We start from the raw sequence: 25,794 nt of genomic DNA, 5'->3' as shown, positions 1-25,794 counted from the left end.
CAATCAAATGCCGACAGTATTACCTCCCAAGAGAATTCTCTTCGGTTATAGTCACAGCCGTGTATATACCCCTCAAGCAGATACCAAGAACTACACTGGACTTTATGCAAACTGGAAACCACATATCCTGGGGATTTTAACAAAGTAAATTTGAGAAAAACGCTATGGAAGTTCTACAACACATTGACTGTAGTACTCGCGCTGGTAAAACATTGGACCACTACAACTCAACTTTTTGAAATGCCTACAAGGCCCTCCCCTGCACCTCCCTTCAGCAAATCTGATCACGACTCTGTTTTGCTCCTCATTTCCTAAAGGCAGAAACTCAAACAGAAAGTACCCGTGCTAAGGTCTATCCAACGCTGGTCTGACCAATCAGAATCCATGCTTCAAGATTGTTTTGAACACGCGGACTGGGTTATGTTCCGGGTAGCCTCTGAGAATAACATCAACAAATACACAGATACGGTGACTGAGTTCATCAGGAAGTGTAAGGAGGAGATGTACCCAATGTGACAATTAATACCTACCTAAACCAGAAACCTTGGATAGATGGCAGCATTCGCACAAAACTGAAAGCGCGAACCCCTGCATTTAACCAAGGCAAGGTGACTGGGAATATGGCCGAAAACAAACAGTGTAGTTATTCCCTCCGTAAGGCAATCAAACAGGCAAAACGTCAGTACAGAGACAAAGTACAGTCGCAATTCAATGGTTCAGACACGAGACATATGTGGCAGGGTCTACAGACAATCATGGACTACAAAGGGAAAACCAGCCATGTCGCTGACACCGACATCTTGCTTCTGGACAAGCTAAACACCTTCTTCGCTGGCTTTGAGGATAACAGTGCCATCGACGAAGGCCCGCTACCAAGGACTGTGGGCTCTCCTTCTCCGTGGCCGACATAAGTAAGACATTTAAGCATGTTAACCCTCACAAGGCTGCCGGCCCAGACGGCATCCCTAGCTGTGTCCTCAGAGCATGTGCAGACCAGCTGGCTGGAGTGTTTACGGACATATTCAATCTCTCCCTATCCCAGTCCTCTGTTCGTGCTTGCTTCAAGATATCCACCATTGTTCCTGTGCCCAACAAAGCAAAGGTAACTGAACTAAATGACTATCACCCAGTAGCACTCACTTCTGTCATCATGAAGTGCTTTGAGAGGCTAGTTAAGGATCATATCCCCTATACCTTACCCACCTCAATTTGCTTACTGCCCCAGTATATCCACAGATGATGCAATCGCCATCGTACTGCACACTGCCCTATCCCATCTGGACAAGAGGAATAGCTATGTAAGAATGCTGTTCATTGACTATAGCTCAGCATTCAACACCATAGTACCCCCCCAAGCTCATTATTAAGCTCGGGGCCCTGGGTCTGAATCCTGCCCTGTGCAACTTGGTCCTGGACTTCCTGACGGGCCGCCCCCAGGTGGGAAAGGTAGGAAACAACACCTCCACTTTGCTGATCCTCAACACAAGGGCCCCACAAGGGTGCGTGCTCAGCACCCTTCTGTACACCCTGTTCACCCATGACTTCGTGGCCACAAGTTTGCAGACGACACAACAGTAGTAGGCCTGGTTACCAACAATGACGAGACAGCCTACAGGGAGGAGGTGAGGGCCCTGGGTGTGTGGTGTCAGGAAAATAATATCTCACTCAATGTCAACAAAACAAAGGAGCTGAACGTGGACTTCAGGAAACAGCAGATGGAGCATGCCCCTATCCACGTCTACAGGAACACAGCGGAGAAGATGGAAAGCTTCAGGTTCCTCGGCATACACATCACTGACGATCTGAAATGGTCCATCCACACAGACTGTGGTGAAGAAGGCGCAACAGCGCCTCTTCAACCTCAGGAGTCTGAAGAAATTTGGCTTGGCCCCTAAAACCCACAAACCTTTACAGATGCACAATTGAGAGCATCCTGTCGGGCTGTATCAGCGCCTGGTACGGCAACTGCACCGCCCACAACTGCAGGGCTCTTCAGAGGGTGGTGCGGTCTGCCAAACGCATCACCGGGGGGCAAACTACCTGCCCCCCAGGACACCTACAGCACCCAATGTCACATGAAGGCAAACAAGATCATCAAGGACAACAACCACACGAGCCACGGCCTGTTCATCCTGCTTATCATCCAGAAGGCGAGCTCAGTACAGGTGCATCAAAGCTGGGACCGAGAGGCTGAAAAACAGCTTCTAACTCAAGGCCATCAGGCTGTTAAATAGCGATATTCTATTCTACTGTATTTTAGTCAATGCCACTATTTCTTAATTCCATAATTTTACTTTTAGATGTGTGTATTGTTGTGTATTGTCTTTAGATACTACTGCACTGTTGGAGCTACGAACACAAGAATTTCGCTACACCTGCAATAACATCTTCTAAATATGTATGTGACCAATAAAATTTGATGGCTGGGCAGGGTCACAGCCATGGGTGGGCCTGAGACTGCATAGACCCACCCACTGGGGAGCCAGGTCCAGCCAATCAGAATGAGTTTTGCCCCACAAAAAGGGCTTTTTTACCGACAGAAATACTCCTCAGTTTCATCAGCTGTCCAGGTGGCTGGTCCAGATGCTCCCGCAAGTGAAGAAGCCTGGTGTGGAGGTTCTGGGCTGGTGTGGTTACACGTGGTCTGTGGTTGTGACATACTGCCAAATTCTGTAAAACGACGTTGGAGGCGGCTTTTGGTAGAGAAATGAACATTCAATTCTCTGGCAACAGCTCTGTTGGACATTCCTGCAGTCAGCATGCCAATTGCGTGGTCGCTCAAAATTGAGACATCTGTGGCATTGTGTTGTGTGACAAAACTGCACATTTTAGAATGACGTTTTATTGTCCCCAGCACAAGGTGCACCTGTGTAATGATCATGCTGTTTAAATCAGCTTGGCAAAGGAGAAATGCTCACTAACAGGGATGTAAACACATTTTTGCACAACATTTTAGAGAAATATCATTTTTGTGCGTATGGATCATTTCTGGGATCTTTTATTTCAGCTCATGAATAATGGGACCAACACTTTACATGTTGCGTTTATGTATTTGTTCAGTATACTTTGTCGCACTTTAGAGCCCTGGAGCGCCAGTCTCTTGTAATAGACGGGCATAGTTTCACATTTGAACAAATAAACAGGTCTCTAATAAATCGCTATGTCAAATAAGTGTAATTCCGCATGGATGCATTTTCTCTCTTTGCGCCAGCGGAATTTCATGGTCTCTCTACCACACGCCAAATTGTTTATCCCTTCATGTCAAAACTCGAGTCCGTGTAGCCAGCACAGAGAATAAATGACCAGCTCGTCTCTTTTGTAAAATTTGCTCAGCTGTGTGTTCTAAATGTTATGTAGTTTTCTGTGCTTACCTGGCATTGTTGTCCAGACACAGGTACTCCCGGGGGTCTGCAGCACTGGCGTTGGTGGTCTTCACACCTTTATCAATGAAGAGCCCAGCCTGGGTAACACAAACCGGTATGGGAACTACAGTCACAAGTACAGACTTAAAGGCACAATCCAGTTATTTTTCAACCCCCCCCCCCCAACATGAAGGAGTCAGTTTAACTTTAAGATGTACATGTGAGTATAGTAATACTCACAGTAGCAGCTCTGTGAATTATCATATGTCTGGGGTGTAAAGGTGTTTGTATGTGGACTTCAAGTGTGAATGCAATGCAACGACACAGTATATACCATGGGTTTATAATTGGAGCATAGTCTTTAGACTGTAAGCACACTCCTTATGAGACAGGCAGTTCTAGTCAGAGTGGACAAAGGGCTCCCAGTTCACCTGACCTAATTTATTGAGCCAGAGAAACAGAGGCCTATTGTAAAGGCTAGTGTGTGCATGCCTGTGTGTGCACGCTTCTGTGGCGAGTGAGGTAAGTGTGTGCGCATGTGTAAGTTTTGTGGTTTTGATTAAGAGCTGGAATACTGTATGAAATCAGACAATTGGAAGCGCCCTTACTAGTATGTACAGTTGAAGTCGGAAGTTTACATACACTTAGGTTGGAGTCATTAAAACTCGTTTTTCAACCACTCCACAAATTTCTTTTTAACAAACTATAGTTTTGGCAAGTCGGTTAGGACATCTACTTTGTGCATGACAAGTAGTTTTTCCAACAATTGTTTACAGACAGATTATTTCACTTATAATTCACTGTATCACAATTCCAGTGAGTCAGAAGTTTACATACACCAAGTTGACTGTGCCTTTAAACAGCTTGGAAAATTCCAGAAAATGATGTCATGGCTTTAGAAGCTTCTGATAGGCTAATTGACAACATTTGAGTCAATTGGAGATGTACCGTTGAATGTATTTCAAGGCCTAACTTCAAACTCAGTGCCTTTTTGCTTGACATCATGGGAAAATCAAAAGATATCAACCAAGACCACAGCAAATAAATTGTAGACCTCCACAAGTCTGGTTCATCCTTGGGAGCAATTTACAAACGCCCGAAGGTACCACGTTCATCTGTACAAACAATAGTACGCAAGTATAAACACCATGGGACCACGCAGCCGTCATACCACTCAGGAAGGAGACGTGTTCTGTCACCTAGAGACTAACGTACTTGGGTGCGAAAAGTGCAAATCAATCCCAGAACAACAGCAAAGGACCTTGTGTAGATGCTGGAGGAAACAGGTACAAAAGTATCTATATCCACAGTAAAACTAGTCCTATATCAACATAACCTGAAAGGCCGCTCAGCAAGGAAGAAGCCATAGAAAAGCCAGACTATGGTTTGACCTAAGACAGGGAACTTTTACTAGGATTAAAATGTCAGGAATTGTGAAAAACTGAGTTTAAATGTATTTGGCTAAGGTGTATGTAAACTTCTGACTTCAACTGTATATGTGATCCCTGCAGGAATTGAACACCAAGACCTTGACGCTGCTAGCGCCATGCTTTTACCAGCTGAGCCACATAGATCCGCAGTGTGTTTGTCTTTCACACAGTGCTGCCAGGGAGTGGTACCTTAAAGTTGGAGTGCACACGGTTGTTGTAGAAGATCCCCAGAGGGGTCAGCTCTGCCCGGGTCTCTGGAACCAGCCCATGAGAGTCCCCTGTGGATGAGCTGTGGAACACATACCATATCCCTGCATCCTTTAGGATGACATGGGGGAGGGGTGGCAGAGAAGGGAGAAAAAGGAGAAGAACAAAACAAGGAAACAGTAAACATGTCATCCCCTACAAATGATGCAGCGCCCCCCTCCTTGAGCCAATCAGTGTAATTTTGTAAATGTCAGATGTCTATGGCAAGACGCATCATTCACCCAAGTTGTGTCAAAATCGGAACTTTGGTGTCTGAGATATCACATGTGACTCCTCAATTAGTGTCTGAGATATCACATGGTGTCTGAGATATCACATGTGACTCCTGGAGCAGGTTGAGAGCTTCAAGTTCCTTGGTGTTCACATCACCAACAAACTAACACGGTCCAAGCACACCAAGACAGTCGTGAAGAGGGCACGACAAAACCTATTCCCCTTCAGGAGACTGAAAAGATTTGGCATGGGTCCTCAGATCCTCAAAAGGCTTTACAGCAGCACCATCGAGAGCATCCTGACTGGTTGCATCACTGCCTGGTATGGCAACTGCTCGGCCTCTGACCGCAAGGCACTACAGAGGGTAGTGCAAACAGCCCAGTACATCACTGGGGCCAAGCTTCCTGCCATCCAGGACCTCTATACCAGGCGGTGTCTGAGAAAGGCCCTAAAAATTGGCAAAGACTCCAGCCACCTTAGTCATAGACTGTTCTCTTTGCTACCGCACGGCAAGCGGTACTGGAGCGCCAAGTCTAGGTCCAAGAGGCTTCTAAACACTTCTACATCCAAGCCATAAGAATATTGAACATCTAATCAAATGGCTACCCAGCCTATTTGCATTGCCCCCCCCTTCACTCTTTTACGCTGCTGCTACTCTGTTATTATCTATGCATGTCACTTAAAGAACTCTACCTACATGTATATATTACCTCAATTACTTCAACTAACCGGAGCCCCCGCACATTGACTCTGTACCGGTACCCCCTGTATATAGCCTCCACATTGACTCTGTACCGGTACCCCCTGTATATAGCCTCCACATTGACTCTGTACCGGTACCCCCTGTATATAGCCTCGCTTTTGTGATTTTACTGCTGTTCTTTATTATTTGTTACTTTTATTTATTTTGGGTATTTTTCTTAAAACTGGACAGTTGGTTAAGGGCTTGTAAGTAAGCATTTCACTAAGGTCTACCTACACCTGTTGTATTTGGCACATGTGACAAATAACATTTTATTTGAATTTCATTGTGGGGGACAATAATGTGGCTTTGACAATGAGGTGAAGAAAAAAAGAATGATCCTTGAGCACTGCGCTTACACATTGACACAATTGTGCCTGAACCTGAGCAGTAGGGTAACGATGTTGAACTTTACCCCACCAGTTCAAGTCATCATTTATTGCTGTTGATGTAAGAGTAGGAAGACAATATCTCCCCAGATCACGAGATGAACCGGTAAGCAACAGTTTTACAGCCGAATGAGTTGCTAAACCGTAAAGCTGCAGTTCGTAATAATAAAACAAAACAACGAAATGCCATACATGGCTGAGCGATGGCCTGGAGATACGTAACCGCTCAAATTCATAGACGGAGCTATGGATACAAGGACTGACCATCCATTAGATCAAACATATAAATGACTGATGTCTGGGATGAGTGAGCAATACAACCGTACCAGATAAACAACATCAGTCCCCTGCTAATTGCTATTCATTCACTAAACAGTGGTTGCTTTGGTGGGTTGGCGTACATCACTATAGTCTTACCTGGGAGCCAGCAGCAGCGTTGCTTATGAGGTTATTATTGGGGTTGGCGATCCAAAACGTAGACACTGCCCTAGAACAAACACACGCACACCAAGACACACACACACACACAGAGAGGAGGAGGGGCATTAAAGAAGATGTCTCCAGGCGTGAGTGATTGTTAGTATCAGGATATATGAATTTAATATGAAGCAGAAACAGAACCCTGACTCCTGTTATCCATGGAATAATCCACCTCTCCCACATAAAACCTGTACAGGGACAGGTCTGCCAACACACACGCGGGCATACACACTCCTGCAAATACAGCGCCTGCTGCTCCCCAAACAGACCTCCTTTTCAACCTCCCCCAGAAACACAAACATATCCCATGAAGCGGGGTGGTTGTTATTGCAGGAACAAGACTACTAAGCCCTATCCCTCTCACACAGAGGACATGATCCCAGTCTTCTCTCACGGTAGGCCTGTCCAATAAAGCCGCACATACACTTCATCTAACGCATTACGCACATGATCCCAGTCTTCTCTCACGGTAGGCCTGTCCAATAAAGCCGCACATACACTTCATCTAACGCATTACGCACGCACGCACGCACGCACGCACGCACGCACGCACGCACGCACGCACGCACGCACACACACACACACGTGTACAAAACATTAGGAACACCTTCCGAATATTGAGTTGCACCCCCTTTTGCCCTCAGAACAGCCTCAATTTACTCTACAAGGTGTCGAAAGCGCTCCACAGGGATGCTGGCCCATGTTGACTCAAATGCTTCCCACAGTTGTGTCAAGTTGGCTGGATGTCCTTTAGGTGGTGGATAATTATTGATATACACAGAAAACGGTTGAGCGTGAAAAACCTACCAGTGTTGCAGTTCTTGACACACTCAAAACCAGTGTGCCTGGCACCATACCCCATTCAAAGGCACTTATTTTGTCTTGCCCCATTCACCCTCTGAATGGCACACATACACACAGTCCATGTCTGAATTATCTCAAGGCTTAAAAAAAACCTTCTTTAACCTGTCTCCTCCCATTCATCTACACTGGTTTAAATGGATTTAACAGGTGACATCAATAAGGGCTCATAACTTTCACCTGGATTCACCTGGTCAGTCTACTCAGTGTATACCTCCACTTTATAACGCTTTCATTTTGAGCCATTATCTTTTCAAATGCCTGCCTCTTCACTTGCTTTCTGTTCCTCTATTATTCCCCTCTGTCACTTGTTCACTCTTTCTATCCGTGGCCAGACAAGTCTCTTCTGTGTCTTACTTGCACTCCATGCTCGGTGAAGGGGTGTAGTTCTTGTACACTTTGTCTCGGATGCTGGTGCACATGGTCTCATTGCGATCGGTGGGCAGGAGCGTTCCCGGACGGGTCACCAAACCCAGGTTGTGGAAGAACGTGTTCCTCTGCTCTATCCCGTCCTCCAGGAAGAAACAGTGACCCAGGGTGTCATAGCCTACAGTGTCCTTCACCTGGGAAGGGGAAATATTTGGGAAAGGTTACACAGAGACAGGAGTAAAGAGGAAACGTTTTTTGGAGCAGAGCATGAAATCAGCTTGGAGCTGAATGTTGGTCGATTCACTTCATCAACAGATTTTAGATTAATTTGTTGAACGACCAGCATCACATGGTCCTAATTTCCCAAGTTCTCACAAACACACACACACACACACACACGCGATGGTCATTTGAAATGTTTTCGCTATTCAAATAAATTCATGACATTTTTTCTTCAGATACCTGGACAGCAGGAGCCAGTGTGTGACAGTCTATTATCCCTTTCATATACCCTTTACATTATGGTATGATGCCTGTAAAAAGAAACCTGCTCATGTTTTTTTTAAACCCAATTCATACAGTCCAATTTATTTAAAAAATATATACTTTAATTATGTTACTGGCGGCACCATGCACATTAAATCAATAGTTATTTTGTTAATTAAACAGACGAGACACACTTAGCCTACCCTGATCACAATTAACACACATATATTTTATAGTAAGCTAAGAATATTAAATGATAAAATAAAATACAAATAATATTTTTCCCACAAAACATGTACCCGCAAAACACCAGTCTCAACGTCAACAGTGAAGAGGCGACTCCGGGATGCTGGCCTTCTAGGTAGAGTTGCAAAGAAAAAGCCATATCTCAGACTGGCCAATAAAAAGAAAAGATTAAGACGGGCAAAAGAACACAAGACACTGGACAGAGGAACACTGCCTAGAAGGCCAGCATCCCGGAGTCGCCGCTTCACTGTTGACATTGAGACTGGTGTTTTGCAGGTACTATGTAATGAAGCTGTCAGTTGAGGACTTGTAAGGCGACCGTTTCTCAAACTAGACACTAATGTACTTGTTCTCTTGCTCAGTTGTGCACCAGGGACTCCCACTCCTCTTTCTGTTCTGGTTAGAGCCAGTTTATATGACAGCGGTTCCACACGTTGTGTAGAAAAAATATTATTTGCATTATATTCTGTTATATTAAATCAGATTGTATATGTCACATGCGCCGATTACAACAGGTGTAGACCTTACAAGGCATTCACCAACAATGCAGTTTTAATAAAAAAATGTGTTAAGTAAAAAATAAACAGTAACAAATAATTAAAGAAGAGCAGTAAAATCACAATAGCGAGGCTATATACAGGGGGTACCGGTACAGAGTCAATGTGCGGGGGCACCGGTTAGTCGAGGTAATATGTACATGTAGGTAGATTTAAAGTGACTATGCATAGATAATAAACAGAGTAGCACCAGCGTAAAAAGGGGGGGGGATGCAAATTGTCTGGATAGCCATTTGAGTCTTAAGGATTGGGGTAGAAGCTGTCTTTTGGACCAAGACTTGGCGCTCCGGTACCGCTTGCCGTGTGTTAGCAGAAAGAACAGTCTATGACTAGGGTGGCTGGAGTCCTTGACAATTGTTAGGGCCTTCCTCTGACACCGCCTGGTATAGAGGTCCTGGATGGCAGGAAGCTTGGCCCCAGTGATGAACTGGGACGTACTCACTACCCTCTGTAGTGCCTTGCGGTCGGAGGCCGAGCAGTTGCCATACCAGGCAGTGAGGCAACCAGTCTGGATGCTCTCAATGGTGCAGCCCTCTTCACAACTGTCTTGGTGTGTTTTGACCATGATAGTTTGTTGGTGATGTGGACACCAAGGAACTTGAAGCTCTCAACCTGCTCCACTGCAGCCCCGTCGACGAGAATGGGGGCGTGCTCGGTCCTCCTTCTCCTGTAGTCCACAATCATCTCCTTTGCCTTGATCATGTTGAGGGAGAGGTTGTTGTCCTGGCGCCACACGATCAGGTCTCTGACCTCCTCCCTATAGGCTGTCTCATCGTTCACGGTGATCAGCCCTACCACTGTTGTGTCATCGGCAAACTTGATGATGGTGTTGAAGTCGTGCCTGGCCATGCAGTCATGAGTGAACAGGGAGTACAGGAGGGGACTGAGCACGCACCCTTGAGGGGCCCCCGTGTTGAGGATCAGCGTGGCGGATGTGTTGTTACCTACCCTTACCACCTGGGGGCGGCCCGTCAGGAAGTCCAGGATCCAGTTGCAGGGGGAGGTGTTTAGTCCCAGGGTCCATAGCTTAGTGATGAGCTTTGAGGGAACTATGGTGTTGAACGCTGAGCTGTAGTCAATAAATAGCATTCTCACATTTGTCTAGTTGGGAGTGCGGCTGCTCGGCCATGGATACCCATTTCATGAAGCTCCCGACGAACAGTTTTTGTGCTGACGTTGCAGCTTGGAACTTGGTAGTGAGTGTTGCTATCGAGCACAGGCTATATGTATGCGCTACGCACTTCAGTGGTCCCGTTCAGTGAGCTTGTGTGGCCTACCACTTCGCGGCTGAGCCCCTGTTGCTCCTAGATGTTTCCACTTCACAACAGCACTTACAGTTGTCCGGGGAAGCTCTAGCAAGGCAGAAATTTGATGAACTGACTTGTTGGAAAGGTGGTATCCTATGACGGTGCCACGTTAAAAGTCACTCAGGTCTTCATTAAAGCCATTCTACTGCCAATGTTTGTCTACTGCGATTGCATGGCTGTGTGCTTGATTTTATACACCTCTCAGCAACGGGTGTGGCTGAAATAGCCGAATCCACTCATTTGAAGGGGTGTCCACATACTTTTGTATATATAGTGTATGTGTGTTGACTGTGATCGGGTATGTGTTTTGTCCAATGTTCCCTCTAAGTTGTGTGCGCGGCTGCACACATCTTCTGCCGCGCAGAAGAAATGCTGTGTCGCGCGCAGAGACGCAAGAGATAGAACTTCACTGAGTTTGCCCCATTAGTTTGCACTATATAGATCAACGTTTTTTCTGTGATCGAATAAACATTATATCAGCCCCTTTTCAATGCAACAAACCAAAACAGATCTAACTTTGCAGGAATGAGTCTGTGATTTTGTTGTAGGCAGAGCCAGAGTGGTATGAAGTAGAATTCTATGGGGGGGTAGCCCATTAGCGGTCTTTCACCCAAGCAATGCGTGTGCACATTTGTTGATATTCTTTGCTAGTTAGTGAGTTATTTGCCCAGTTATAGATAGATATAGGTTAGCAAATGGGGAGTTACTGCTTCCTACAAGAGCACAAAACATGTAGGCTACATTTCAAGCTGTCTTTGAAAAGCCAGTCAGGTAAAAAGACAAAAGGGGTAGTGTTGTATTTTCAGACAGGTTTGAATTATGCAAATAAGCCAATAGGCAGAGGAGTAGTCTACATTGTCTAATTCTCTGTATGGTAATAATAATTACTTTTATTTTATAAAGTGGTTTCTTGCATCATACAACACAATACAATTTACAGTCACCTATTTGGCCCATGGTGTTACAGATCAAGTAAAACAATTAATATCAAGCCCTTCATGCAATGTAGGCCTGCATTGAACACCACATATAGGCTACTGTAGGCTATATCATAGATATCAAAAGCTATTTCTCTGTGAAAATGTTCTGGGATTTGCTCCATTGGTATTGTTGGTAGGCCTCCATTATGCTCAAATAGCCACAATAGCCTATTGGCTACTGTCTAAAATTGTAAGGGTACAACCTGTGTTCATGGAAACGCGCCCCGGAAGTTACACAAAATTCTCACACCGTTCAAATTTCTGCTCACAAGACTTAAAATTTGCTCAGTGCCCCCCAAAAATTGGAGGGAATGTTGTTATTTTGTTCATTAAAACAGACAAGACCAAACTATTGATTTCATTTGGATGATGCAGGCTGCACAGACCTGTAACATAGGCCTAATTAAACTCAAAATAAGCTATTCTATTCATTTGAAAACACATTTTATTATGTTTCTTAGGACCTGCCTAAACTAATTAATAATAGATTCATTATTGAAGGTTTAAATTCAATGGATTAATTAAAATAGAAGACCAACCACATCTGCACATCACTACTAGCAAGGTATAAAAGACATATGCAGGCAAGAATGTGGTAAAATGGGCCTGCTTGTAAGGGGGTCATATTAAACATTGCCCACAATTTTTTACAGTCAAGATTCTGTAAATCCTATGTGAAAACAGTATATGTGTGTGTGTGTGGCACAGACAGAGAGGAGAGAAAGCCAGAAAGAGAGAAGAGACAGAAAGAGAGACACACAGAGAGAGACAGAGAGACACAGAGAGAGACAGACAGACAGACAAAGGGACAAAGAGACAGAGACACAGAGAGAGATGGAGAGAGACACAGAGAGAGACAGACAGAAAGGGACAGAGAGACAGAGAGGGACAGAGACAGAGAGAGAGAGAAACACAGAGAGAGAGAGAGAGAGAGAGAGAGAGAGAGACACACGGAGGGGGAGAGACACAGCGGGAGAGCTGTGCCAGCTAAGTTAGCTTGCTAAAGTAGAAATGTTAATTGAGGCTATTTTGCTGCGCTACCAGTCCTTGTCTAAAACAACTCCATTCATATGAAACAACAGCCTACCTGTAGGTTGATCATTGTAGCCTACTCCTCATTTAGCCAATTTAATTCCGTCATTTTAATTCAGTTTTGCATTGATTAGAAATCTCCCACTTTACTTGTTACACATGGAGCCTCAATGTAGCGCCATTTTGATTGACCGACATATTGATTGACCACAAGCTACACATGTGAAATGTGTGTAGGCTACCGGTGTGTCTTTATGGGGTGCTCTCATAAAAAAAGTCATAAAACTAGGCCTAGGCTATATAAAAACAATGAATACTCTCCCAAGTAATTGAATACTAACGTCTGTTCGGATATTCAAATAACCGTGCCCATCCCTAAAACACACACAGTCTTTGGATTTTAGAAAAGCACTATAAAAATCCTATGTATTATCATTATTATTAGACTACCGTTCAAAAGTTTGGGGTCTCTTAGAAATACCCTTGTTTTTAAAAGAAAAGCACATTTTTTGTCCATTAAAATAACATCAGAAATACAGTGTAGACATTGTTAATGTTGTAAATGACTATCGTAGCTGGAAACGGCAGATTTTTTTTATGGAATATCTACATAGGCGTACAGAGGCCCATTATCAGCAACCATCACTCCTGTGTTCCAATGGCACATTGTGTTAGCCAATTTTATAATTTTAAAAGGCTAATTGATCATTAGAAAGCCCTTTTGTGATTATGTTAGCACAGCTGAAAACAGCTGTTCTTATTAAAGAAGCAATAAAACTGGGCTTCTTCTTCATTAAATAGTACCCGCAAAACACCAGTCTCAACGTCAACAGTGAAGAGGCGACTCCGGGATGCTGACCTTCTAGGCAGTTCCTCTGTTTAGCGTCTGGCTTTTTCAATGAAACTCTGCCTAAAAGGCCAGCATCCCGGAGTCGCCGCTTCACTGTTGACGTTGAGACTGGTGTTTTGCGGGTACTATTTAATGAAGCTGCCAGTTGAGGACTTGTAAGGCATCTGTTTCTCAAACTAGACACGCTAATGTACTTGTCCTCTTGCTCAGTTGTGCACCGGGGACTCCCCCTCGTTCTATTCTGGTTAGAGCCAGTTTGCACTGTTCTGTGAAGGGAGTAGTACACAGCGTTGTACGAGATCTTTAGTTTCTTGGCAATTTCTCGCATGGAATTGCCTTCATTTCTGAGAACAAGAATAGACTGACGAGTTTCAGAAGAAAGGTATTCGTTTCTGGCCATTTTAAGCCTGTAATCGAACCCACAAATGCTGATGCTCCAGATACTCAACCAGTCTAAAGATGGCCAGTTGTATTGCTTCTTTAAATCAGCACAACAGTTTTCAGCTGTGCTAACATAATTGTAAAAGGGTTTTATAATGATCAATTAGCCTTTTTAAAATGATAAACTTGGATTAGCTAACACAACGTGCCATTGGAACACATGAATGATGGTTGCTGATAATGGGCCTCTGTACGCCTATGTAGATATCCCATTAAAAATCTGCCGTTTCCAGCTACAATAGTCATTCACAACAATATCAATGTCTACACTGAATTCTGATCAATTTGATGCTATTTTAAAATGGACAAAAAAAAAAGTGCTTTTCTTTCAAAAACAAGGACATTTCTAAGTGACCTCAAACTTTTGAACAGTAGTGTACTTGCACACACACTGACCAGCAGGCCGTTGGTGGCGTGGATGGTAATGCAGCGGGAGAAGGAGTGGTGGATGGAGAGGCCGTCCACGTAGGTTGGTTCCAGGTAGCCCCCTCGTCGGTCCACGTCCCCACAGCGGTGGAAGTGGACCGGGTAGCGGCCCTTCTCCTGCTGCCCCATGTTCCTCAGCTCCACATGGGACAGGTGCACCGAGGTAAAATTCCCAAATATCTGAGGAGAAATGGGATAGAGGAGAGAGAGCGAAGAGTACGTTTCGCTGTGTATCATATTATGTTTATACACACACAAAAGTTTGGACACACCTACCAATTCAAGGTTATTTCTTATTTGTACTATTTTCAACATTGTAGAATAACAGAAGACATCAAAACTATGAAATGACACATATGGAACTAAAAAAGTATATTTTTATATTTTAGATTCTTCAAAGTAACCACCCTTTGCCTTGATGACAGCTTTTCACACTCTTGGCATTCTCTCAAACAGCTTAACCTGGAATGCTTTTCCAACAGTCTTGAAGGAGTTCACACACATGCTGAGCACTTGTTGGCAGCTTTTCCTTCACTCTGCAGTCCAACTCATCCCAAACCATCTCAATTGGGTTGAGGTTGGGTGATTGTAGAGGCCAGGTCATCTGATGCAGCACTCCATCACTCTCCTTGGTCAAATAGCCCATACAAAGCCTGGAGGTGTGTTTTGGGTCATTGTCCTGTTGAAAAATAAATGATAGTCCCACTAAGCGCAAACCAGATGGGACGGTGTATGACCGCAGAATGCTGTGGTAGCCATGCTGGTTAAGTGTGCCTTGAATTCTGAATAAATCACTGACAGTGTCACCAGCAAAGCACCCCCACACCATCACACCTCCTCCTCCATGCTTCACGGTGGGAACCACATATGCAGAGATCGTCCGTTCACCTACTCAGCATCTCACAAAGACACGGCTGTTGGAACCAAAAATCTCACATTTGGACTCATCAGATCAGAAGGACAGATTTCCGCCGGTCAATTGTCCATTGCTCGTGTTTCTTAGCCCAAGCAAGTCTCTTCTTATTGGTGTCCTTTAGTAGTTCTTTGCAGCAATTCGACCATGAAGGCCTGATTCACGCAGTTTCCATTGAACAGTTGATGTTGAGATGTGTCTGTTACTTGAACTCTGTGAAGCATTTATTTGGGCTCCAATTTCTGAGGCAGTTAACTCTAATCAACTTATCCTCTGCAGCAGAGGTGACCCTGGGTCTTCCTTTCCTGTGGCGGTCCTCATGAGGCCCAGTTTCATCACAGCGCTTGATGGTTTTTACGACTGCACTTGAAGAAACTTTCAAAGTTCTTGAAATGTTCCGGATTGACTGACCTTCATGTCTTAAAGTAATGATGGACTGTCGTTTCTCTTTGCTAATTTGAGCTGTTCTTGTCATAATATGGACTTTGTCTTTTACCAATAGGGCCATCTTCTGTATACCACCCCTACCTTGTCACAACACAACTGATTGGCTCAAACGCATTAAGAAGGAAAGAAATTCCACTATTTACAAAGGCACACCTGTTAATTGAAATGGATTCCAGGTGACTACCTCAATTTAGAAAATAGTAAAAATAAAGGAAAAACCCTGGAATGAGTAGGTGTGTCCAAACTTTTGACTGGTACTGTTATGATCGTGTTGATCTACTGATTTCTATATTTTACAGTTACAATTGACATCTGTTGAAGAATGGAAAAACATGCATGTTATTACAGTTGAAGTCGGAAGTTTACTTACACTTAGGTTGGAGTCATTAAAACTTGTTTTTCAACCACTCCACAAATTTCTTGTTAACAAACTATAGTTTTGGCAAGTAGGTTAGGACATCTACTTTGTGCATGACAAGTCATTTTTCCAACAGTTGTTTCCAGACTGATTATTTCACTTAAAACTCACTGTATCACAATTCCAGTGGGTCAGAAGTGACTGTGCCTTTAAACAGCTTGGACAATTCCAGAAAATGATGACATGGCTTTAGAAGCTTCTGATAGGCTAATTGACATCATTTGAGTCAATTGGAGGTGTACCGGTGGATGCATTTCAAGGCCTACCTTCAAACTCAGTGCCTCTTTGCTTGACATCATGGGAAAATCAAAAGAAATCAGCCAAGACCTCAGAAAGAAATTGTAGACCTCCACAAGTCTGGATCATCCTTGGGAGCAATTTCCAAATGCCTGAAGGTACCATGTTCATCTGTACAAACAATGGTACGCAAGTATAAACACCATGGGACCTTCCAGCTGTCATACCACTCAGGAAGGAGACGCGTTCTGTCTCCTAGAGATGAACGTACTTTGGTGTTAAAAGTGCAAATCAATCCCAGAACAACAACAAAGGACCTTGTGAAGATGCTGGAGGAAACAGGTACAAAAGTATCTATATCCACTACTCCAAAACTGCCATAAAAAAGCCAGACTACGGTTTGCAACTGCACATGGGGACAAAGATCGCACTTATTGGAGAAATGTCCTCTGGTCTGATGAAACAAAAATAGAACTGTTTGGCCATATTGACCATTGTTACGTTTGGAGGAAAAAGGGGGATGCTTGAAAGCCGAAGAACACCATCACAACCGTGAAGCACGGGGGTGGCAGCATCATGTTGTGGGGGTGCTTTGCTGCAGGAAGGACTGGTGCACTTCACAAAACAGATGGCATCATGAGGGAGGAAAATGATGTGGATATATTGAAGCAACATCTCAAGACATCAGTGAGGAAGTTAAAGCTTGGTCGCAAATGTGTCTTCCAAATGGACAATGACCCCAAGCATACTCCCAAAGTTGTGGCAAAATGGCTTAAGGACAACAAAGTCAAGGTATTGGAGTGGACATCACAAAGCCGTGACCTCAATCCTATAGAACATTTGTGGGCAAAACTGAAAAAGCGTGTGCGAGCATGGAGGCCTACAAGCCTGACTCAGTTACACCAGCTCTGTCAGGAGGAATGGGCCAAAATTCACCCAACTTATTGTGGGAAGCTTGTAGAAGGCTACCCGAAACGTTTGAGTTAAACAATGTAAAGGCAATGCTACCAAATACTAATTTAGTGTATGTAAACCTCTGACCCACTGGGAATGTGTTGAAAGAAATAAAAGCTGAAATAAATCATTCTCTCTACTATTATTCTGACATTTCACATTCTTAAAATAAAGTGGTGATCCTAACTGACCTAAGACAGGGAATATTTACTAGGATTAAATGTCAGGAATTGTGAAAAACTGAGTTTAAATGTATTTGGTTAAGGTGTATATAAACTTCCGACTTCAACTGTATGTACTCATCAGAAGAAATAATGTACGTAACACATTATACAGGGCAAATATTTTGCTTATGCAACACGGACAAAGATAATGTGTGTGAGGGAGGGGTGTATGAATCAGGAAGTGTATATCGTCGGTCTGAGTTGTGTAAGTGTTCAGCCGGGGGGGATTAAATAAAGAGTACAATACAAAACATTAATAGTAGGGAGAGTTGTTCTCCAGGGCTCTTCTCTCTCTGAGTGGTGCGTGGGTTGTGTTCATTAGGGCATGCAACGGAAAACCCCAAAATTATAATTGCAACCAGAAATGAAAACGGACTGAAACAGTCCCTCCCTGTTTCAGTCGGTTTTATTCCATTTGGTGCCTAATCAACATCTCCCTGCTGTGGCAGATCATGCGTGAATGCAGAATGCCCTCACTCATCAGTGCCTGCTGTATGCTCCAATGACCCTCTGCCACAGCAATATGGGAAGTTTCAACATGATTACACCAGACTGAATGGCATTAAATAAGCATATAAACTCCGGCTGAAATGTTCAGGGCAGTCATTTCGAAGATTCAACACAGACCCTATACTGACAGTTACACACAGGTACATAAGCACTCAGACACACACCTTAATGTGTCCGCCGTACGTGTCGTGGCCAAAGAACTGGCACCAGTTGTTTCCATAGCAGGCGTTTTCCATCTCCCCATAGATGAGTATGTTCCTGCTGAGCATTGCTACCTCCGCCCGCATGTCCACCCCGTCCACAATCTCCCCCACATGGCCAAACTGGGGCCTCCCTGGGGAGGGGGTAAAGAAAACACATATTTTTTTTATGGCATATACCATTGTCATATATCAGTAAAAGCAACAATTATTTGCTGTATGTAAACACTTAAATATATATGTCGAAGTGTTCATATTAACAACAGTCAGCCAAATATATGGTTGTTATGATACAGTAGGTCTGCATATTTAATTGGAGAGTGACTTTAATCCCAAACAGAACAACTTCTGCACCTCTCCTTCTAACCATGAAGACAAACTCTAAGACAAAGAGTTTAGACTGTCGGTTTGCCATTATTGTCTCCCAATATGACCAGCCAACTGCTGCCAGTGCCAACCTCATTCGTGCGCACACACACACACACACACACACACAGACACAGAGAGAAAGAGAACACTTCAGGTAAACGCATGCTGTAAACTGGTTCTCTGGTTGAGAAAGTAACAACCAGATGAAGACATTTTTTTTCTGGTTGCTATTGCTAAAAACACAAATTCAATTCTACGATATACAATCTGACCATGATGTAATTGCAACCAGTTTTGCTCGCTGGGCTTGTGACACCATAGACAGTTTATAAACAGGACTGGCATCCTCACACACACAGCAGAAAACAGGGGGAAGGAAGGAGGGAGGAAGTGAAATATATAATTGAGCAGCACCATCCCATGAAGGAAAAAAAACAAGTACTAGCCCTGTCTTTTCCCTAGGGTCATATATAGAAGATGTGAAATGAAAAACCAATGCTCAGAATATATAAATAAATCATGATTCTTATTTTTATATCATACAGATGTTGGCTCTTAATTTGATCACACAGTGTTGCAGAAAAACTTTCCTGCAATACAGGACATTTTAAACTTGTAGTGGTTTAAAAAGGTTGAAGTTTGTAATTTCCAGACTTGACTTTCCCTTACGAAAATATTTATCAACTATTAGAAAAACGTACACATAATAATTAACATTTCCTGTTGCTGCAGAATTATTTTCCTGCTGTAGCAAACCGGCTCAAATTAAGATCCTACATCTAAAAAATTTTTAAAAAATCACAGCAGTAATTCTCAATATGAGGAATCAAGAAAGCCCCCATGAATGTACAAACACCCCTTTCGTTTTTGCTCACCTTGAACTCTGACCTGTCTGCTGGTGCAGTGCGGGCATGGGAGGAGGGTGAACTCCTCTGCCTGATGCATGGAGTAGTCAGTACTGGCAACCACAACCTGGTTCCCAGGTTGCCAAGTGCGTACATCATCTTGCAGGTTCAGGACAACCTGGTCCACAGCATCAACCTGGAACCCAGATATGGGAAAACCTGGAAGACCAAAGAATGGGTGGTATAAGATCTGTTGCATAAGTGGTTTTCTACTGCATATCAAATAACTAATGGCGGGAACAGGATCTAGAGTCACGAAAAGTCATATTTAAATCAATAAACAGTGCCTTCGGAAAGTATTCAGACAACTTGACGGTTTCCACATTTTGTTACGTTACAGCCTTATTCTAAAATTCCCCTCATCAATCTACATTGAAATGTTTGCTAATTTATTAAAGATAAAAAACTAAAATATTACATAAGTATTCAGACCCTTTACTCAGTACTTTGTTGAAGCACCTTTGGCAGCAATTACAGCCTTGAGTCTTCTTGGGTATGACGCTACAAGCTTGGCACACCTGTATTTGGGGAGTTTCTCCCATTCCTCTCTGCAGATCCTCTCAAGCTCTGTCAGGTTGGATGGTGAGCATCGCTGCACAGCTATTTTCAGGTCTCTCCAGAGATGTTCGCTCGGGTTCAAGTCCGGGCTCTGGCTGACAACTCTTGCGTTGTCTTGGCTGTGTGCTTAGGGTCGTTGTCCTGTTGGAAGGTGAACCTTCGCCCCAGTCTCAGGTCCTGAGTGCTCTGGAGCAAGTTTTCATCAAGGATCTCTCTACTTTGCTCTGTTCATCTTTCCCTCAATCTTGACTAGTCTCCCAGTCCCTGCTGCTGAATGCCCCCCCTCAAAGCATGATAATGCCACCACTATGCTTCACCGTAGGGATGGTGCCAGGTTCTCCCCAGACATGACGCTTGGCATTCAGGCCAAAGAGCTGAATCTCGGTTTCATCAGACCAGAGAATCTTGTTTCTGAAGGTCTGAGAGTCTTTAGGTGCCTTTTGGCAAACCACAAGCAGGCTGTCATGTGCCTTTTACTGAGGAGTGGCTTCCGTCTGGCCACTCCACAATAAAGGTCTGATTGGTGGAGTGCTGCAGAGATGGTTATCCTTCTGGAAGGTTCCCCCATCTCCACAGAGGAACTCTGGAGCTCTGTCAGAGTGACCATCAGGTTCTTGGTCACCTCCCCGACCAAGGCCCTTAGCCCCCAGATTGCTCAGTTTGGCCAGGCGACCAGCTCTAGAATGAGTCTTCTTGGTTCCAAACTTCTTCCATTTAAGAATGATGGAGGCCACTGTGTTCTTGGGGACCTTCAACTCTGCAGAATTTTTTTGGTACTCGTCCCCAGATCTGTGCCTCGACAGTCCTGTCTCGGAGCGCTACGGACAATTCCTTCGACCTCATTGCTTGATTTTCGCTCTGACATGCACCGTCAACTGTGGAATCTTATATAGACAGGTGTAAAGTTTGGTGGAGGAGGAATAATGGTCTGGGGCTGTTTTTCATGGTTCGGGCTAGGCCCCTTAATTCCAGTGAAGGGAAACCTTAACGCTACAGCATACAATGACATTATAGATGATTCTGTGCTTCTAACTTGGTGGCAACAGTTTGGGGAAGGCCCTTTCTTGTTTTAGCCTGAAAATGCCCACGTGCAAAAAGCGAGGTCCATACAGAAATGGTTCGTCGAGATCTGTGTGGAAGAACTTGACTAGCCTGCACAGAGCCCTGGCCACAACCCCGTCGAACACCTTTGGGATGACTGCGAGCCAGGCCTAATCGCCCAACATCAATGCCCGACCTCACTAATGCACTAATGCAACTAGTGGAAAGCCTTTTCAGAAGGGTGGAGGCTGTTATAGAAGCAAAGGGGGGACCAACTCCATATTAACGGCCTCATGATTTTAAAAAATACATTTTAAAAAATCTCATTTTATTTGTCACATGCGCCGAATATAACAGGCGTAGACTTAACAGTGAAATACTTATTTAAAAGCCCAATATCTAACAATGCAGTTAAGAAAAATATGTGTATTTACCAAAATAAACTGAAGTAAAAAATACATAAAATAAATAAAACATTTAAAAAAAAAAAAATATAGGCACAGGTTAGTTAAGGTAATTGAGGTAATATGTACATGTAGACAAAGTAACTATGCATAGATAATAAACAGAGAGTAACAGCAATGTAAAAACGTGTTGGGAGGGATCAATGCAAATAGTGTGGGTAGCCATTTGATTAGCTGTTCAGGAGTCATTAGGCTTGGAGGTAGAAGCTGTTAAGAAGCCTTTTGGACCTCGACTTGGCGCTCCAGTACCGCTTGCCATGCGGTAGAAGAGAGCACAGTCTATGACTAGGGTGGCTGGAGTCTTTGCCAATTTTTAGGGCCTTCCTCTGACACCGCCTGGTATAGAGGTCCTGGATGGCAGGAAGCTTGGCTCCAGTGATGAACTGGGCCGTACTCACTACCCTCTGTAGTGCCTTGCGGTCGGAGGCCGAGCAGTTGCCATACCAGGCAGTGAGGCTCATACATGCTTGTAAGAAGTTATAAACCATTATACCAGCAGGTTTTAAAAAGTGCGAGCCGAACTGATTATAATGACGCACCGTTCTTCCATTCGCTGTAGGCTGTGACAGAGAAGCCGACCCCGTCCACAGTGGTGAAGTTCTGGCGGGCCAGCGCCTTCCCTCCTGTGTCATGGTTCTCGTGTTCCCGCACGGCTTCTGAACACGAGCCGTTCCCTCCACCAATCACAGATACCAAGGCCCAGGCCTGCCTATGGACAGAGACACGAGAGAGAGCTTTTTAAGTTGAACAGAAATTGAGGTAACACTTTACCTAAAGCATACAGGCAGGTATAACATTATGGCTTGAACCTTTGTATCGTCTTATATTAAGGTTTATTGTTATGTTATGTCTCTCCATACATAAAATTATAAGGATGACTGACTATAAGACATAAGTGGGTCATACATACTCATGACAAATCTTACAATGTATAACTGCATCATAATGTATTATACCAGCATGCTTCAAGTATAGTGTTAGAAACCCATTTCGCTAAGGAGGAAGCCTCTTTACGAATGCCCCATCTTTAGCTTTTGACACAACCAAAAAGGGAAGAATGCGTTTAAAGTGTGTTCAAGCCCAGTGTGAGAGCTGGCCTCACCCTGTGCACATCAAGAGGTTAAAAGAATCACTGGACTGATACAAATGGTCAAAATTCAATCAATATTTATTAAGCTATCAAACAGATGGGTTGAAAGAGGTTAAAATACAGACCACGCAATAAGGTTATTAAAGCAACAAAAATACTTTCTGCAGAGCATATAGCATCACTACAAGTCGATTTATACTTGATCTGGCAATGTGATCCGGAGGCTCCGTACAGAGGGTGTGATGCAATTGCGAAGCCTCCGGACGCCAAATTAAGCTCTGTACCGCATCGCCGTATGCCTCCCAAATTTTTTAACAATGCGGAGGGCTCCATATAGCTCCGCCTTCACAGTAGGTGGAAGCGGCACGTCCTGAATAAACACAAACTCACTTCCTTGACAACAGCTCTGTGAAGCACAAGAAGTATGAATGCCCTAACTTCTGAAAAGGCCGTATTGCAGTAAATGCTGTAAGGTCAATGCAGACGCTGGAATGACCATTTAAAAAATAAAATTGGCTTCACCTCTTCCAAGCATTTTTCCCCACTGTTGAAACAGACCACCTTTCAGGACACAAAAAAACTATTAAGATAAGGGTTGGCCAATTACTAGGTGTGTCCAACACACCTGAACACACTCAAATTGACAAAACAAAACTACTGACTGATGAGGATGCAGTTGAGGGTAAATATATACATACAGTTGAAGTCAGAAGTTTATATACACATTAGTCAAATAGATTTAAACTCAGTTTTTCACAATTCCTGACATTTAATCCTATTTCTTTCATCACATTCCCAGTGGGTCAGAAGTTTACATACACTCAATTAGTATTTGGTAGCATTGTCTTTAAATTGTTTAACTTGGGTCAAACGTTTCGGGTAGCCTTCCACAAGCTTCCCACAATAAGTTGGGTGAATTTTGGCCCATTCCTGCTGACAGAGCTGGTGTAACTGAGTCAGGTTGTCAGCCTCCTTGTTCGCACACACCTTTTCAGTTCTGCCCACACATTTTCTATAGGATTGAGGTCAGGGCTTTGTGATGGCCACTCCAATACGTTGACTTTGTTGTCCTTAAGCCATTTTGCCATAATGTTGGAAGTATGCTTGGGTCCATTGTCCATTTGGAAGACCCATTTGCGACCAAGCTTTAACTTCCTGACTGATGTCTTGACATGTTGCTTCAATATATCCACAATTTTCCTGCTTCATGATTCTATCTATTTTGTGAAGTGCACAAGTCCCTCCTGCAGCAAAGCACCCCACAACATGATGTTGCCACCCCTGTGCTTCACGGTTGGGATGGTGTTCTTTGGCTTGCAAGCCTCCCCCTTTTTCCTCCAAACATTACAATGGTCATTATGGCCAAACAGTTCTATTTTTGTTTCATCAGACCAGAGGACATTTTTCCAATAAGTACGATCTTTGTCCCCATGTGCAGTTGCAAACCGTAGTCTGGCTTTTCTATGGCGGTTTTGGAGCAGTGGTTTCTTCCTTGCTGAGTGGCCTTTCAGGTTATATCGATATAGGACTCAAAGATATCTTTGTACCGGTGGCCTCCAGCATCTTCACAGGGTCCTTTGCTGTTGTTCTGGGATTGATTTGCACTTTTCGCACCAAAGTACGTTCATCTCTAGGAGACAGAACGCGTCTCCTTCCTAAGCGGTATGACGGCTGCGTGGTCCCATGGTGTTTATACTTGCGCACTATTGTTTGTACAGATGAACGTGGTACCTTCAGGCATTTGGAAATTTCTCCCAAGGATGAACCAGACTTGTGGAGGTCTACAACTTTTCTAATTTCTTTTGATTACCCCAAGATGTCAAGCGAAGAGGCACTGAGTTTGAAGGTAGGCCTTGAAATACATCTACAGGCGCACCTCCAATTGACTCAAATTATGGCAATTGTCCTATCAGAAGCTTCTAAATCCATGACATCATTTTCTGGAATTTTCCAAGCTGTTTAAAGGCCAAGTCAACTTAGTGTATGTAAACTTCTGACCCACTACAATTGTGATACAGTGAATTTCAGTGAAATAATGTGTCTGTAAACAGTTGTTGGAAAAATTACTTGTGTCATGCACAAAGTAGATGTCCTTAACCGACTTTCCACAAATTTCTTGGTTGATAAACTCGTTTTAATGACTCCAACCTAAGTGTAAGTTAACTTCCGACTTCAACTGTATACGGACTGGTTTGAATTATGAAACAGTTTTGGGCCTAATTAACACAAGTACCAAAATCACACATTTAAAATGTATAAGTAAAGACACATTGAATGCAATAAAATGCCATCTTCACACCCAGGCACAATGTCAGTTCATCACACTGCGGTTTCATCAGTCGCCTGCCATCGATGGCTCATCCCTCGCTCATCAGTAACCAACCATTGGCCCGGTCTTTCCCCAGGAGGCTTGGCACTTTTCGCTCTACTTGTTGTTTGGCAGTGAGTGAGTTGAACCAAGCCTTCCCCGGCATTCCTGGTTTCCACACACACAAAACAAGCTGATTTAAGACTTTTACAGCCCAGTTCAGAAGTTACTACTGCTGCTACTGCTCATAAATGTTGCCAGGGCCATTTCTAATAATACTAATGCTGATGGTCCAAATGTCACTGTAGGCATAGCTTCTTCTACTGTAGCTACAATGCCTTCACAAAGCAATTTAAGTCTTGTTATAGATTTTCAAGACGATTTAAGTCAAAACTGTAACTAGGCCACACAGGAACATTCAATGTTGTCTAGGTAAGCAACTCCAATGTATATTTGGCCTTGTGTTTTAGGTTATTGTACTGCTGAAAGGTGAATTTGTCTCCCAGTGACTGTTGGAAAGCAGACTGAACCAGGTTTCCTTCTAGGATTTTGCTTAGCTCTATTCAGTTTCTTCCTTAGTCTTGCCAATGACAAGCATATCCATAACATGATGCAGCCACCACCATGCTTGAAAAATATAAAGAGTGGTACTCAGTGATGTGTTGGATTTGCCCCAAAAATAACATTTTGTATTCAGGACATGAAGTTAATTTCTTTG

General features: G+C 43.7%; 1 protein-coding gene across 4 annotated transcripts in view; it reads right to left on the bottom strand.

Annotated features, from left to right (window-relative positions):
• Positions 1-25,794, bottom strand: part of cemip2 (cell migration inducing hyaluronidase 2) — a 69,385-nt gene that overhangs the window by 31,705 nt on the left and 11,886 nt on the right. For all 4 annotated transcript variants that reach the window (XM_014160649.2, XM_014160651.2, XM_014160654.2 and 1 more), the window contains exons 5-12: positions 22,218-22,387; positions 19,586-19,774; positions 18,306-18,475; positions 14,409-14,618; positions 8,102-8,307; positions 6,821-6,890; positions 4,982-5,110; positions 3,372-3,460 (exon numbers count right to left, since the gene is read on the bottom strand). In XM_014160649.2, coding sequence (XP_014016124.2) covers positions 3,372-3,460; positions 4,982-5,110; positions 6,821-6,890; positions 8,102-8,307; positions 14,409-14,618; positions 18,306-18,475; positions 19,586-19,774; positions 22,218-22,387 — 1,233 coding nt within the window. The remainder of the gene's footprint in view (positions 1-3,371; positions 3,461-4,981; positions 5,111-6,820; positions 6,891-8,101; positions 8,308-14,408; positions 14,619-18,305; positions 18,476-19,585; positions 19,775-22,217; positions 22,388-25,794) is intronic.

This window comes from Salmo salar, chromosome ssa20, assembly GCF_905237065.1.
Source record: "Salmo salar chromosome ssa20, Ssal_v3.1, whole genome shotgun sequence".
Taxonomy (NCBI): Eukaryota; Metazoa; Chordata; class Actinopteri; order Salmoniformes; family Salmonidae; genus Salmo; species Salmo salar.
This window is presented reverse-complemented; position numbering and strand designations above follow the sequence as displayed.